Source organism: Lytechinus variegatus, chromosome 9 (assembly GCF_018143015.1).
Source record: "Lytechinus variegatus isolate NC3 chromosome 9, Lvar_3.0, whole genome shotgun sequence".
Classification (NCBI taxonomy): Eukaryota; Metazoa; Echinodermata; class Echinoidea; order Temnopleuroida; family Toxopneustidae; genus Lytechinus; species Lytechinus variegatus.
The window spans coordinates 33,711,063-33,728,477 of NC_054748.1; the positions used below are offsets into that span (position 1 = coordinate 33,711,063).

At 36.0% G+C, this 17,415-nt stretch overlaps 1 protein-coding gene across 1 annotated transcript; it reads left to right on the top strand.

Annotated features, from left to right (window-relative positions):
- The first annotated feature begins 818 nt into the window (after positions 1–818).
- Positions 819–13,084, top strand: LOC121422033 (synaptic vesicle glycoprotein 2B-like). Its single transcript, XM_041616837.1, has 11 exons — positions 819–854; positions 1,466–1,566; positions 2,514–2,558; positions 3,097–3,258; positions 3,973–4,135; positions 5,683–5,950; positions 7,086–7,169; positions 7,865–8,043; positions 10,175–10,389; positions 11,091–11,250; positions 12,365–13,084. The coding sequence occupies exons 2-11, from the start codon at positions 1,482–1,484 to the stop codon at positions 12,546–12,548; spliced, it is 1,545 nt and encodes a 514-aa protein (XP_041472771.1). The 5' UTR covers positions 819–854; positions 1,466–1,481; the 3' UTR covers positions 12,549–13,084.
- Positions 13,085–17,415: the final 4,331 nt, after the last annotated feature.

A 17,415-nucleotide genomic window follows, 5' to 3' on the forward strand; every position in this document is an offset into this window, starting at 1 on the left:
GCCGGGCCCTATATCGGTGTGCCATGTGTGATATGGCCCATATCGGATTTGGATGCTAACTCTATTTGGAGCCATATGGGTTAACTCTAATCATTATAGCTTTCAACATTTGGCTTTGATGCTATTAAATCTTTCGGCCTGTCTGCATGACCGTATGGGACAGTATTGCGTGATTAGCAATAATAATAACAAAAATAATTGAACAAATCCCGGAGATTTAATATACTGGGTTATCAATTTTTTTGGAGTATAGCTGCAATTAAGTTTCAATTTTCATCATGATCTTTTTGTCAGTTTCATTGACCTTTTTTTCTGAGTCAGACAGATGCAAGGAGGTCAGTAGCTAATTAATGTCGGTGAAAATCTTTGAATATTTGTTTCACATGCTCCCCCGAGGCCGAATAATTTATCTATTTCCAAACTCTGCGATCCTATATCCCTTCCTCGCACCCCCTAGGCCTACGGGGGAGGGGGCGGGGGGGGGGAGATTTACGTACACGTGTGCACTTCCGGGTTCGGGCTGATGTATATCGCGTGAAGAACGACAAGACATGCAAGACTAGAAGTAGAACACGATACTTTTTGTTTTCAAACAAATTAGGTGTTATGGGACAGCTGTGAGACTGTATTTACGAAGTTTATTGACAGAAGTTCAAGTACTTTTGTCGTTAATGTTGGATTACGAGATTAATGTGGCCATAATAGCTTAATTTTCTTTGTTGGTTTCTGCTGAATCCCATATCTTCGTCTCTTCACGACAGACGCTGGCCTCTGCTCCCTCTCCACCGCCGGGCTGTGCGTACCGAGCCGAGCTCCGTTGCTGTTGCTAAGCTAAGCCTTGCCGTGACGTTGACGTGAGTATACAATCAGGCGGCGCAGACAGATGGCCTTGTTTAAGCAATAATGAATAAGAAAAAAAAACAATAATATAAAAAGCAATTTTTTCCAGATAGTGAAATGCGATATTATTGGTTACTTTTATATGCACAGACACACTCCTCAGTTCTGTCCGGCATTCTGTCTCGTCTGTTTTTTTTTTCTAAACATGAAGTCATGATAATGTCAACAGGCTCAACTTTTTGAGGAATGAGGACTTGTCTTTTTACCTTTTATTTTTTTGAAAACTTCTTTCTTTTTGCTCCTCATACTTAGTCTTCCATTTTTAGGAACAACCTAAAAAAGAGTTAGAATATATTCCCTAGTCCTAGATCTAAACAAGAATCAGACAGAATAATTTAATAATATGGATTATGGCAATAATAGCCATGATGTAATGATACTAGTGCAACTTGTCAATAGGTCTAAGGCTTTAGCTAGAAAATTATATTTTGATGGAGGTGTGCCTCACTAAACCCTAAAATGGGGGTTGAAGGAACTGACCATGGGTAAAATACGGGGTGTTCCTCAAAATAGTACCCCAAATAACTTTTTTGTATATTCATACTCTCTTTTTGAATGTCTGCAGGCCCTCATGAGATGCAATGCCTTCTGCCAATCATCAACATGTTAACTATACAAGACTGAAGGAAGATAAGGATCTAGCAACCGTGCAGATCAAAGAGAATGGTATGTAATGAAGGAAGTCATAGGAAATGACAAAAAAATGATTGAACTGTACAGTGGGGTAGGAACTTAACGTGCACAGGAAGTACTTGGGGAAAAATAGGTGGAAAGGGGAGGAGAAGGAGGGAGATGAAAAGGAATAATGAGAAAGGGGGGATGAAAGAAGGCAGAGCTCACGCATCCAGGGTCCGTCTCACGCATGGCACCCATTTTTCTCACTCGGGACCCGACAGAGAAAAAAAGAGAAAAATTAGCATTATTCGCTAGATTATACGCACTGGCCAACCGATTTCGCATGCCGTCGGGTCTACCTCGGCACGTGAGACAAATCGAGAGTGCAGTCAGCGCACAGCTAGTATGTGATACGATGAATCGCGTGCATGCATCGCATGGTTTTGTAGTATGGATCAATATCATGATGAAGCCCATATCTCGCACCTTTTCGAAACGTACAAGTGTAAGTACTGGCCGCGCGCGCAGAGACGCCGAGTCATGAAAATCTCACGCATAACATTTTTTTGAACTTGGCATCTCTGAGAAGAAGAGGGAGGAGAATGAGAAAGGTAAAAAGGGTGATGAAGAGGAAGACAGAAAGGAATTGGAAAGATGAGGAGGAAGAAAAATAGTAGGAAACATATCTGAATTGATCAAATACAGGAAAAGAGATTAACTTTAAGCTAAGATGGAGATACATGTATGCTTTCATTCTCTGATTTGTATCTTTGTAATTTGTTATTTTCTTTTTTATAAACAATTACTATATTTTTTAAAATTGTTTTAATTTTGTATAAATTCATAAATTTTTGATGTAAATTCCTAACAAACTTTCATTTGATTTCATTTAGTGAAACGATAAGTATGTATTAGACACAGCTGGTTGGAGGCCGATTGTAAAAGGGTTTATGAATAATTTCTAGTTCACTTTCTTTCCTTGGTTTATATTCCTTCAGGAAACCCAAACAGAGGGAACTTTAGCAGTGCAATAGAAGCAGCAGGTAAGATAAATCAATTTTGCCCAAGGTGTGTTTAAAAGTTTAGTCACAATGGGCAATTTTATGCATTTTCTCAAATATAAAGAAGTACAATACACAGGTGCTCTGAATCATTTGTTTGTGAAGTGTGATACAACTATTTGCATGGGATAATTGAAAAGCGATTGGTGTTGAAAATTGATAGTTTGGAATATTTTTCGTCTTCCTCCTCATCGTCACCACCAGCATCATTTATCTCCATCATCATCACCTCCATCAAACAAATTTTTTTAGCTGCTTACATGTACCTTAGGAATGGGGGAGAACAGGTTGGTCAGTAAAATTATATGCTTTGGAAATGCTGGCAAGACTTGATAAAGGGGTCTTAAGGGCCACTCAAACCCATACTGCCATTATATGGGAGTTTCCCCCACCCTCTCCCTCAGCATCAACATCATCACCGTTCTCGTCTTCATCATCATCATCATCAATATTCTTTTGTTAGTTTTATGTAGTTTGCAAATATTTTTTATACCATTGAAACTTTCTCTTTTCTCCTCAGGTTTCGGGAGGTTCCACATCATCTTGCTTTTGGTTTGCGGTTGGGCAAACATGAGCGATGCTGTTGAGATCCTCAGCGTCTCCTATCTTCTCCCGAATGCCTCAAGGGACATGGAGATCAGTAGCCCCCAGAAAGGTCTTCTAACATCTATCATCTTCATTGGTGAGTTCAGTAGAAAGTAGAGGTGCCGGTCCAAAACCATTCTGAGTTCGTTGTAACCTAATTTTTATCACACATATCAGTGGAAAAATTTTATGCTTTTCCAATTGTATAATTGAGCAAAATCTGTTTTTTCACATTTACATGTAAGTGTTTTTTAGCAACCATAGATCTGCAGAACTATTTTCTGAAACATACATAGAATTTCCCATTTACCCAAAAGTTATTTCATCAATTGACAAAACCCCTTAGATGGATCTTCCAAAAAAAAAGGATAAAATTATAGGGGGAAGAAATGTTTTCTTGATTGCAACCATTGGAATAGGCATTGTAAGCCTGAAGAGAATGAGAAAATTATATGTAGTCTGCTTGTTTAATTGAATTTGAAAACTTAGTCTTGGGAACTGGGAATGCTCCCCAGGGAGTGGAGATAGTGCCTTCATTGTTTAATTGTATGGGCAAGATGCCGTGCCATCCTGTATGAACCTTTTGCAGTGATGTCATTGCAACGCCATCTGTAGAGGCTGAAGCCATTGACTTTTATGAATTGGTGAACTGTAGCTGGCGCATCTCTGACGACTCCATTTTTATTTCTATATCCTCTGAAGAAGGGCACTATGAGATTATGATGTCACATGCATTAAGCATTATATAATATGTGGAATATTATTATTAAAAGGAAGGATAAAAGCAGCATTTATCTCTTTTTCGTTTCAGGTATGCTTGTTGGAGGATATTTCTGGGGATCATTAGCTGATATCCAGGGGAGGCGTCAGATACTCATCTATTCCCTGGCTTGTAATGCAACCTTTGGGCTCTTGTCAAGTATATCACACAACTTCTGGCTATTTCTCACCATGCGATTCCTCAGTGGAGTTGGGTAAGTTTTATCATCATTACTTTCAATGGCAAATGGCATTTCATTTTGACTCTCATCATTACTTTCGTGAGACCTGTCTGTAGTGACCACCGAAGGGAAACACAAAATGTGGCCTGTATAGACAGGTGCCTTCCTGTGAAAGAGTGCTTTAAGACCATTTACAAAGTTACCATGTACTAGTTTAATAAATACTTGATGAATAAATCAGAGTCTGCTGTAGACTCTGATATGCTCATCTCTCTTTATGGGAATCCCCATTAATGGTCAGTCATATTCACTAACGAAGGGTAGGGGAAGGCGGGGTAAGTTGTGACACTTTTTGCATTTTGCATGTTAGAATTGATATGACTAGTACTATTGTAGAAATAAGTACCTTGCCTTTAAATTTGATTCTTGGGAAATGTTTTTCACCTACATATAACTTTCTACCCCCACACTGAAAGTCATCGTGACCTTTGAAAAAAACGATGTCAAATGGCTCAACTTGCCCCATATATGGGGTAAGTTGGGCCACCTTCTGGGGTAAGTTGAGCCACAAAAAACTATGTACAAAATGTATGGGGGAGAACCAGCATGTCAATTTTTTGTTTAAAGTCTTTTCACTTGCTAATTCTCTATAAATACTAACATCCTGTAAAAGGAAAAGAGCAGTTATGTAAATTTGCTCCTTTCAGCCTGCATTTCAATCAATTTTTATGGTTTGTTTGTTTTTTAAGATACATTACCATAGGAATTACCATGGCTCAACTTGCCCCATGCCCTTTGGCTCAACTTACCCCAGTCCGAACTTAGTGCGATAATTTTGTATCCACACATTTATTATGCATCCATCATATAAAAGACTATGATAAGAATGAAGATCCATACCTGGACTTATAATGTTGTTGTCATGTCTTTATTATATTTAAAGACGTGTGTGTTTATAAAGCACTTATCTATTTCACACTCTTTTTTACTTTTTTGGCTGAAATTCATATTTTTTACTCTAAAAAACTACTTTTTGTTTCAAAGTTGGAAACAATGTGGTGGGGTTAGGGGTTATGCTATGGGTTATCAATACATGACACCACCACAATGTCTGACTCATTCATTATTGGCCTGGGGCTGGTGGCTCAACTTGCCCCTATGCTCAACTTACCCCACCTTCCCCTACTGTCTTCTTTTGTTTTTGATATTGCTTTAATTATCATTTGCTTTGATGTAAACACAAGTCATGGTGACAAGTGGTGGTGAATATGATATTGCTGATGATATCAGTGATGATGGTGGTGAGTTTTATAATGATGGCATTGATAATAGTGATCATGAGGATAATGCTAAGGATATGAATAATAGTGAGAGTGGTGATAACAGTGATTGTGATTTTAAACCTAAGGTAAGAAGAGTCCTTAGAAAGATTTACATCATTTGTTTTACTGTTACTTTGTTTCGTTTTATTCCAATGTGAAATGATTCTAACACTACATCCATGCTGTTTAAGAATGAGGAATGAATATCCTGATCATTGCTATAATTTTTTTTTTGTATTTTCTTATCCCTGTTTACAGTGTCGGCGGCTCAATTCCAGTCATATTCTGTTACTTCAGTGAGTTCCAGCCGTCACGGCACCGCGGAGCCATGGTCAGTTGCCTCGCTACGTTCTGGATGGCTGGTAACATCGTGACTGCTGCCCTCGCTTGGGCCGTCATACCCAGGGATTCCCTGCTGGCCAGCCTGGAGAGCTGGAGAGTCTTTGTGGCCCTTTGTTGCATCCCAGCTGCATCATCGGTCCTAGCTTTCTTGCTCATGCCTGAAAGTCCTAAATATTTGCTGGAGGTAGAGATTTCTTTTCCTTCATACGTTCATGGAATGTTTATAATTGTGTTCTTTTAAAGGACAAGTCCACCCCAACAAAAACTTGATTTGAATAAAAAGAGAAAAATTCAACAAGCATAACACTGAAAATTTCATCAAAATCGGATGTAAAATAAGAAAGTTATGACATTTCAAAATTTCGCTTCATTTCACAAAAACTGTTATATGAACGAGCCAGCTACATCCAAATGAGAGAGTTGATGATGTCATTCACTCACTATTTCTTTTGTTTTTTATTGTTTGAAATATGAAATATTTTGATTTCATTGTCATGTGAAATGAAGTTTCATTCCTCCCTGAACATGTGGAATTCCATTATTTTAACATTTTGTGCTTCAGGCAAGGAGGTCCTAATCGTCAAATTCGTAAAAATTGAAATATTGTACAATTCAAACAATAAAAAACAAAAGAAATAGTGAGTGAGTGACATCAACTCTCTCATTTGAATGTAACTGGCTCGTTCATATAACTATTTTGTTAAAAATAAGCGAAACTTTGAAATGTCATAACTTCTTATTTTACATCTGATTTTGATGAAATCTTCAGCATTGTGCTTGTCTGATTTTTCTCTATTGATTCAAATCAACATTTTTCTGAGGTGGACTTGACCTTTAAAAAATTACCTTGTACATGTATGTTGATAATGGTAATAATAGAGAATTCTTATTAATTGCATATTAACTACTGTAGTTATCTTTGTTTTAACAATAATGAAAAAAAAACAAATTATATATAAATATCCCATCAATTTAGCAAGTGGGGACTTTATTAACAAAGACAGTTATTAAAAAAGAATAAAATGATATGGCAGTTCATGGATTCTCTTTGTAATAGACAATAATTTCTTTGTAATTCATTGGAAGTACATGTATCCATATTTACTGAGTTTTTAGAAATACACAGTTGCAAAATATGAAAGATAGTTAGAAAGATGGAAAGAATATATGAAATGTTTTTTGGATATATTGAATAAGAAAAGTGAACACTTGATATCACTCCTACACCCCTGTGCAGTCTCTGGTGGAGCCCAAAATAGTAAACGGTTTGATAATGAAATTCAATGATGTATATATTTATATTTTTTTTTGCATTACAGAGAGGAGAAGAATCGAAAGCTTTGAATGTTATAAAAGATATGTATATGCAGAACAAAGGAGTATCAAATGCAGATAGTTATCCAGTAAGTATAATATTGACGGTGGTGCCAGTATGATGGTAATAAGTTTTTTGATAATGTAGAGTTAGTTGAAGCATAGATAACTTATCAGACATTTATTTATGAATTATCAAATGGTGTTTATGCCTACTTCTACATCAAATCACTACACCGTAGTGGATATATTTGCCCACGATATGTGGTTGCCAGTGGCATTGTGTTTTTGAGTCGTCACCATGTCCTGTTGTCATTCTCGCACCATCTACAGTCGTTTGATTGATCAACTTCAAACTCAGTCCAAGTATGGATATAAGAGTGATAATTTGGGATCATGATGTCATAGGTCACAAACTAAAGATTTTTTTAGAGATTTCAACTTCAAACTTTGCTCATGTACGTATATGGTAGTTGTGAAAATGATCATTTTCCATTGAAGAGTGGACAGTATTCGTGATTGATGAGTGATGATGAATTGAGTCGATCTTGGGAGTCTTGATGTCAAAGGTCAAAAGTCACAGAGGTCATTGATGTCATTTTATACATTGAAATATCTTGTTCTTGCAATGACTGCATAAAAGTATAAATTATCAATTGATCTCAAACTTGGTTTATGTTTGCATACTGGAGGTAATGTGATCTGAATGAAATTTGATTGAAGGAATATGAATAAAAAGACTAGTCTAAAGAATTTATCATGTCTTCATCTGTTATATTTTCAGATTCGTTATTTAATAGCATCGAGCAAGGAAGAGAAACAGATGTTGAGGAATGATGTCAAGCGAGGGGGCTATTGCGATCAGACGTCATCCCTCTTCCGAGCTACCTGTGATCTGTTCCAGGGTCCACTGGCAAGAACTCTCATCTCTATGCTCGTCATTATATTTAGTCTCTCTTTTGGGTAAGGATGATCAGTCCCTCGTCTTACAAAGAGTTGCGATTGATTAAATCAGTCACAACTATGGCCGGCCAGCAAGGTCATCATTTAAAAAGCATGTTCAAAACATTTTCTATGATATATATTCATCCATTCATCGTTTTCTTGACATTTCACTGTGTTTCTCTTTGCTTACCAAGGACATTGTGCAAATTTCTAGTAAAAATGATTATGACACTGATGGATTTCCATAGTTAATTTGATTTGATCAATCATAACTCTTTGTAAGATGGGGCCCAGTAAAGCCTTATTCAGATATGGGGAGCTTTTCATAAAATAAATAGTGATTTTCACAGTCAAGTTTGCTCTGAGCCAGTCAGATGTAAGGATTTCAGTAGCTTATTGCTAATGTTGGTAAAAACAAAGATTATTTGTTTCATGAAATGTCCCCCTGGTGCATCAAAGCATATCTGTATTTTGTGTACAAAGTCAACAGTAATAATAATATAGGTATATTTACCCAGCAAAGCAACTTCAGTTCTGAAAACTGTTCTCCCAGCGGGCTAAGCTATTATTATTATTACACCGGCTTTAGCTGGGCTGCCTAGGCGCTCAAAGCATTCAAGGAATTTCTTCCTTCATGGTATTGCCCCTGCTTATCTTCAAGAACTTGTCCAGATTCATAAACCTAAGCGTAATCTCCGTTCTGGCTCACAAAATCTTCTCTCTGAAATTACTGTCAAGACCAAATCATATGGGGATCGGGCTTTCCAGAAAGCTGCACCAGCACAATGGAATTCTCTTCCATCGACATTAAGAAATATTACCCAGCTTGAGAAATTCAAAGTTCAATTAAAAACCCACCTTTTTCAGAATGTTTGATTTAGTCACTCGCGCATAGAGACCTGTAGGTGTTATGCGTATTTAAGAAATGTACTATTATTATTATTATTATTACCCATTTACCTCACCTGGGTTGAGTGCAGTACAGTGTGGATAAATTTCTTGCTGAAGGAAATTACGCTATGGGTGGGATTTGAACCCATGACCCTCTGTTTCAAAGTCAGAAGACTTATCCACTGGGCCACAGCACTCCACATGACATATAAGGCAACAAAGAACATGTCTTCTGCCCCAGCAACATTTTTCGTTGCAAGGTTGTCTAATAAGATTTGTAATAAAAGTATTAAACCAAAAATATATATATTTTTAAAGTTGTGCAGGTTTCACAGACAAACTCATGATATATGAAGACTTAAAACTAAACAAGTCTATCATATTGAACGCTACTAGATGAATGAGAAGAATTAATATCAGTTTAAATTTATGTCATATGACATAGCTCCTGTTATTGTATGGTAATCATTGATTTTTTGTTTTACCTGCACAGATAAGACAAATCTTAAAAGTGGAAGCGTAAATATGCATTAATTAGCGTAAAGGCCTCTACTCACTTTACGATTGGTCTTCTACCTGATATTGTATTAAAACGTCCTAGAAATTGATGCTAATATTGAAACATGGAATATCATACTGTGTAATGTTCTAAATCAATTTAAGAATACCTTTTTTCAGATCTGAGTCTATGCTATAATCCTTATTAGAATAAAGGTGAATTTAACATCTAGTCGTAATGATGTCATAGCAATCGTACAAATGGCTACGATTTGAATCTAATTTTGCCTTTACTCCAAGATAGGCTTGCAATCATCCCAAATTGTTATATTAGTATTCTTTCGGTTAACATGGGCCTCAAATTAAAAGATACTGTTTATTCACATTGTCAGAAAATTAAGCAGACCAATTAGAATGAAAAATCACTCTTTTATGAATTTCATCTCCCATAGACTTTGTACACAAAGTATAAAAATGAGCCATTTTCGTCATGACATTGTCTCGTAAAAAGTCACGTGGCATCACGATGCAATACCTGTATGTCACAAATTTGATCTCAAAAGTTGCGTGAGACGTCAAAAAAAGAAGTAATAAAATTTTGCTTCGTTATCCTTTTTCATTTCGGAAATATCACGCAAAGCATTGAGGGGGCCCATCAATGCCCCCAGTTCTTTAAGGGTAAAGTGAGATGATCTGTCTTACAATACCTGAAAAAATAAAAATTCAAATAGTCTATATACATGTATATTTTTCTCTTCAGGTATTATGGTCTATGGATGTGGTTCCCAGAGTTATTCAAGAGAGTAGAGATGGGTGGCTCGGCATGCAGTGATCTTAAGAAATTAGTCACAGCGCCCTCTATAAATGCAGAAGACAACATCTACAAAGATGGTTTCTATACAGCACTCTCCAACCTTCCTGGGAATCTGGTATCCATCTTTCTCATGGATCGGCTTGGAAGGAAGTTCCTTCTAAGTAAGTATAATAGCGAGGTTTCGATTTCACGACCCAGCTCATGACATAGAATCTTCTCTCGCTTAAAGGGGGATTCAATATAACTAATGAAATATAAGTGTGTAAAGTTGAAAATAAGAGAAACAGATTGGAGATTTGAAAGAAATTAGAAAAGGAAAAGAAAGTTTAAGAATATTACAGAAATAAGATCAGTAACTATGTGCACTTCAAACTGGAATCTTCATGAGTAGATTATGGCCAATGTAAAGGACAACCCTAATTGGAATTTTGTTATTTCTGCTAAGCCCCTTACTCTTGTGACCATATAAAACTATAATGCATATTTGTCACATTCCCTCAAAAAAAAATATGATTCTGAGTATGGTCTTTGGAACAGATCAAAGCAACCATAACGTGATGAAAAGAGAAGAATCAGGTTCTTTTCTTATTGTGCTCAAGAAGAGAAAAATGTTGTGCTTTGAAGGACAACGTGAGTTTAAAAAGTTCAAGTTCAATTCATTTATTTCCAACTAAAAATCACAATATAAAAATTCATAAAAACACATAATTGAGCAAATGTAAATCATAATCTTGTACATGTATTGCAAAAGTCTTCCACTTAAAATATATATGTATACAAAAAGATGAGGTCATCATCGTAGTACATACCCACCAAACATAATCTGACTGCCTAATTTTAATGATTTTTTTTTTTGCTGCAGCATCCAGTCTCTTGGTTTCCGGTCTCTGTGTATTCTTCATATGGTTCCTAGAGACGAGGGGGCAGGTCCTTGCCATGTCTATTATATTTGGCGCCATCTCTGTTATATCATGGAACAGTCTCAGCGTGCTTAGCGTTGAACTGTACCCTACTGTTTACAGGTTAGGAAGTCATTTACCCTTTGCACGCTGATGTTGTAATTTTGCACATTCGTACAATTAAATTCAACAACCGTAATACTTAGTTTTCTCCCCTAACTTCATTTTAGAGAAGCCAATCAGTGGCAAAAGTTCTTGGACAACATGTATGTAATAATCGTAAGTACTAATGGTTCGAAATGGAAATATTGATTCAAATAAAATAACACAGAAACAATTGTCATTATAATTCCCCAAAAGTTAATTCAGCGATCAAAGATTTAGAGGGAAATTTAACGGGGTGGGGGGATTTCATGAAACTAGTTGGCTCCGACTCAGTCGTCAGCTGTGACAATGTCTGTGAAAACCCAGGTTTTGATGGGCTTAGAAGCACTGGTCCCCCATGGAAATTGTCAGAGCTGTCAATGTAGTCGGTACTGACAACTTTCATGAAATGCCCTTGTGGTTAGGTTAGTAGAATTAGTAATGTTAATGCAGAAAAATAAGGAAAATGTAATGATGAAGGCTTGAAAAAAAATCGGACAAGAAATTAAGAAATCAATATAATTTGAAAATTTCAGTTGCAAGTTTGCAATGAATAAATCAGTTTTTATTATTTTCTCTTGCTTGAAAGAGAAATCAGTCACAATGTTTGAACCATTTGCAAGTCTTATTGATTGATTTTAAAACTTGGGTTGACTAATAGTTGATTGCAAGTTTTGATTACTAAGTTCCAATTGTTAGCAAGAATTATGATTGATTTAGTACTTGAAATTTGCTTGCAATAGATCACATGTTTCTTGCAAAGCATCTATGTTGATTTTTTTCCTTTACAGGAGTACAACATTAGGAGTACAGGGTGTGTCTTCACAAAATATGAATTTCTAAACTAAGATTGATTTCCAAAGTCACTTTCATCTCTTTGCCTTTACAGGCGTGAAACATGAGTGCATGGTGTCTATTCATAAAATTACAGTTAATTGCAAAACTTATTGATTGAACTAAGATTGATATTAAAACTCACTTTCATCAATCTGCATTTACAGGAGTACAAGGTGTCTATTCACAAAGTACAAGACTTATGATTGGATTGATGTTATGTAAGATTGATTTTAATTTAATCTCTTTGCCTTTACAGGAGTACAGCTTTAGGGGTGCAGGGTATCCTCAACCGGACAGGGGCCATCTTGGGCAGTCTAATGTTTGGAATCCTGATCGACCTTCACTGTGCTGTTCCGATGATCCTCATCGCATTCATGCTCGCCCTGGGGGGTTTCACTGCCTTCACCTTGCCAAATACGACAAAGATTGAGCTCAAATAAGCTCTCCTGTAAAATTATGATTAAAGGTAAAAGAAAGTAGTTGCAGCAAATGATTATTTCATGACAAAGTCTTGAAATCAAGGTTAAAGATCACAATGTTATCATTGATCTACACCTGGTACATTAATGTAAACCTATCTTTGTGAAATCATAAAATCTCAGATTTTGAACTCTGATATAACTTAAACTGTAGTCCAGTGAAATATGTAGCATATTAATGGAAAGCCAGGTATGAGGCAGATCATTTCAGTCAATATTACATTTAACAGCACTTTTGATACCCAAACAGTTGAAAATTGTCATATATTTCGAAATAATGTGTATGGCCCAAGATAGGCATATGTCAAAAGTGGACTGAAGCACCTCGACATATGCAGATAAACTCACTATTTTTGATCACCGGACTGGACTGAGTCCACCTAAAAGGTAATGTGAGTCCTGCAATTAACCCCCTTGGCGGCTTAAAGAGAAATTCCAGTAGTTGCAGTTAACACTGATTTCATGAGAAAGTCTGTAAAACAAGGCTCAATTGCCAGTATATCATCGAGGATCTAGATCTGGTACAGTTACATTAACTGGACTTTGTGAAATCTTGAAATCTACGCTGAAAAATGTTCACACCGAAAATCCCCAACACAGATAAGGGCACGTGGGACAATGTATAATTATTGCTTAGGGCGTCGGGCCCGACGCCCTACCCGAATCCCGTGCTTATTTGCTGATTTCTCAGCAATTACACAATTTCTTCCAGAATCCTTTGGCACATGCGTTTTATTTATACAAACAGACACTTTAGTGGTCATTTCATTGGATTCTGTACGAACTCATTTTGATATCGTTACCAAACCTAGCATTTACCTTTAACCACTGAACTAGAACAAATATAGAAAATGTTGGCATGAAAAGACGGTTGATTCGTGTCACTTGAATAAAAGATGTGGATAAAGAATCTCAAAGCAATGTTTCAGTCTACTTCTAGCGTATTTGTATCGCCACAAAATTGCAGGCTTCAAGGCACCTCCAAAGCTGGCGGCCTCAAACCCGACACGTGTTTCTTGGGCCTTAGATTGTTTGGCAAATGTACAGGCCAAACAATGATAAATATTGTTAGAAAATTGCTGTTCATGGAGTCAGGGGCGGAAATCTCTCCCAAAAGGTAGGGGGGACAAGGGTCTGGAAAATTTAACAAGCAAAAAAAAGAAAAAAGGCTATTACCTAAAATTTAAGGTCATTTCGACGAAAATATATTTGACAGGAAAAAAAAAAGGTCATCTCGTTCCAAAACACACGTTTTATTCCCAAATGTCCCCCCTACTATTTTGAGTAGGGGGGACACGTCCCCCTGTCCCCCTGTCCCCCCTGGGATTTCCGCCCATGCATGGAGTGAATATTACTTGGATAGATGGCTTTTCAGCACAATTTTCCCCTTCTTTTTTGTATGAAACAAAAGAGACATCAGGGTAGGCTTCCCCATCATAGCCTAGCTTATGTCAATAAGCTTTGGAAGCACATAGAGATACATGTATTATAATCATCATGTGATATGCATTTATGCGCCATACAAGAACTGTTTCTTATTGTTGTTATTAATAAATATAATTATTACTACATTTGGTTTGCCATACACACAGCTGAATGAAAGATGCCCTGGGCCCTGTTGCATAAAATTACTATTTATGGTAACTTTGCCATCCAGTGGTAACGCTGATCAACAGCCAATTGAAATCAAGGATATCATGATAGATACCATTGCAGGGCAAAGTTACCATAATGATCGTAACTTTTATGCAACGGGTCCTGGTTAGATTGCTAACTTGGTAAATAAATTTGAAAAAAATTACTTATATTCTCATAACCTTGGAAAATCAACCCTATGTCAACTCAGACCTCACTTCTATGAAGTGCCACTTGACAACATATCCATTAATGGGTATTATTTTAATCATGTGATGAGAAATTGTCCCCCAACAACCCCCCCCCCCCCCCCTCACTGCCTCCAGTTGTTTTTATTTTTGTATTGTATGCTATTCCAAGTGCAATTATACTCTTATTTGTATGTTAATCAAGAACAACATTTAAAGTACTTTTTGTGTCATCATCATATTTTTAATTGATTGGAAAGAGTACTTGCATAGCTCTGAAATGATTGAATTTTGGTTGATTTTATATGTCTTGTTCATTGATTTAATTATTTTAAAGAGGTCGTTTGTGTTACTTACTCTTGATTGATATTATAAATTTATAACTTAATGAATTGAAAATCGTAAAGAAACAGATAAATGGTGCAAAGATCAACTGATATTTGTCTTTGTGTACAAATCATGTCTGATCAAAAATGAATAACAAACTAATTTGTAAAGTATGTTAAAATAATGATGGGTTGAAATATTTTTTAAAATGTTTTATCAAACTTATTTCTAAAACCTTGCCAAAGTCAAACTTATTCAAGTGAAAAATGTTCCACTCATTTGTTTGAAGTTCCAACTGCTGATTTGTCCAAAAAGTGCCATCTGGGGCCCATCTTACAAAGAGTTGTGATTGATCTGATCAATCGCAACTATGGAAAGCCAGCAAAGTCAACATATGAAATGCATGTTTGACATTGTTTGTTGATTTTTTTTTTATATATATGAATGTATGTTTATAAATTCATTGATTTTTTTTGGGGACAATTTGGTGTGTTCTCCTTTGTTTATAGAAGACATCTTGCAAGTTTCCTGTAGAAAAAATTATGACACTGATGGATTTCCATAGAATTACGATTGATTGGATCAATCATAACTCTTTGTACGACGGGGCCCTGGTCTACACTGCTGTGTAGTTTTATTCCACAAGGTCTAATCCTTGTGTATCTACAACTCATTCATCTAAGCATTTGGTCTTTTTGCCTTTTAGGAATCACCGTTTTGTCTAATTACCGGTTAAACTGTACCCATTTCATCCAATATCCACTTGTTCTAAAACCTGTTAGTCTGTATAGCTAGATGAACTGTTAATGAACCAAGTTTTCATTTGAAAAAGTGAAAAAGTTGTTGATAAAAATACCAAATAGAAATTAGACCATCTGCACATTATACTAAAAGAGAATTAGACTTAGTGGGTATTAGACCAATTAAGTGTAAATAACCAAATGGCCTGTGTTCTGAAGTCAGGTTTAACTTAGACAATGATCTAACTCTGTGCTGAAATTTTGAGGAGCCAAATATTCAAAAATTCTGTTTCTATTGTATATTTCTTATGTTTGATATTTTGGTTTCATAATGAAGAAAAGTTCTTAAAATACTTTTTATCATTCCCAGACAATTATGAGCAATTTAGGTGTCATATGAGTTAAAAGATTGGATGTGTACTGTTAGGGATTTGTGCCCCAATTGGCTCTCCATAGTTAAACCACAACTTTAAACCAGGGGTTTAATTTAAAGCTGAGTTCAAAATATGGGCCAGTGTGTTTACTCCCTGTGGAATTAGACTATCGGAGAAGTAGGCCAAGTGAGTATGAAATTGGTCAGTCTTGCTTGGCAAGGTAATATAGACCAAAAATTTTAAGGAATTTATTTTGCTCATTTCTCAGCAATTTCATATTGTTTTCCAGAGTCCACTTGCACATATTTTTTATTTATATATACAAACACTTGGGTGGTAATTTTATTGGATTCTTTTCGAACTCATTTTGATATCGTTATCACAACTGGTATAGTTATCTTTAAGTGGAAAATAACAGTCACTATAGAAGAGATCTTAAAAGAGATATATGTCATGTCTGTAACTTTTTCCTGTCTAGTCTACTCTATTGTATGTAAATTATTTAACTTTTCTTTTTCACTTTTTCAATGTTTTGGGGATGTATTCTAAAGACTACTATTTTCTGCCAGTATTATATTATTTATATTCATGTATTGAGTCAATGTAACAATCTCAATTTATCATTAAAACAATGATTATATTTTCTCATTTTAGAGTCTTTTCTTGCATTGTATTCATGATGTAAGAGAGGGGAGAGGGGGAAGAGAGAGAAGGGGAAGAGAGGGGGGGGGGGGGGAGAGACACAGGGGGGGTAAAGATAAAAGAAAGAAGAAATAGAGGGAGGTCAGATCGAGAGACTAAAGAGGAGACAACCTCCCCCCCCCCCCAATATGAGGGGAGAGTGCTGTGCATTTATATTGACCATGGAATATTTTTGGTTGCAGGTTATGTCTTTTTTCTTATTTTAACACTACATATAGGCTTATATACTGATGGTCCTCATATAAACTCATACTATATATGGCCTGTAATTTATCGTGATAAATGCAGAACAGCAGAGGGGTGTAGACACAGTCTTTCTTTTTTTAAATTTCTTAATAATCATATCCATCAAAGTTTGAATATTATTTGAAATATTCATGTTCAAGAAATGAAAAGAGTGTGTGACATATGTGATGCTACCTCATCTTACCAGGATTTGTAATAAAACCGAATACTATTTTACATCTATTATCTGCCTATCTTGTGGTTTAAAGGTCTATAATTTTCTTTAAGTATTATTGGGGGGAATTTTGCCCTTTCAAATCTATAAAAAAAAGACAAGATATTTGCCCCCAACACAACACAAATATGAATTCATGATGCAAAACTATAACAAAAATGTAAACAAATAAATATATGTATATTCATATAATAATAAAGCATTAGGTGAATATATGAGAAAATTAAAAGCCAGAGTCTCTGGATGGATAGGAAAAGTGCCTGGCACTTCCCCTAGACCATTAGCATAATCCTAAACCAGTATCGTATTGCGAAATATAAGGGCTTCCAATAGTGTTATGTGATGAAATATACATCACACTGTTATTCAGCATTCTTTGGGTTTTCCCAATTTTTCCCCGCC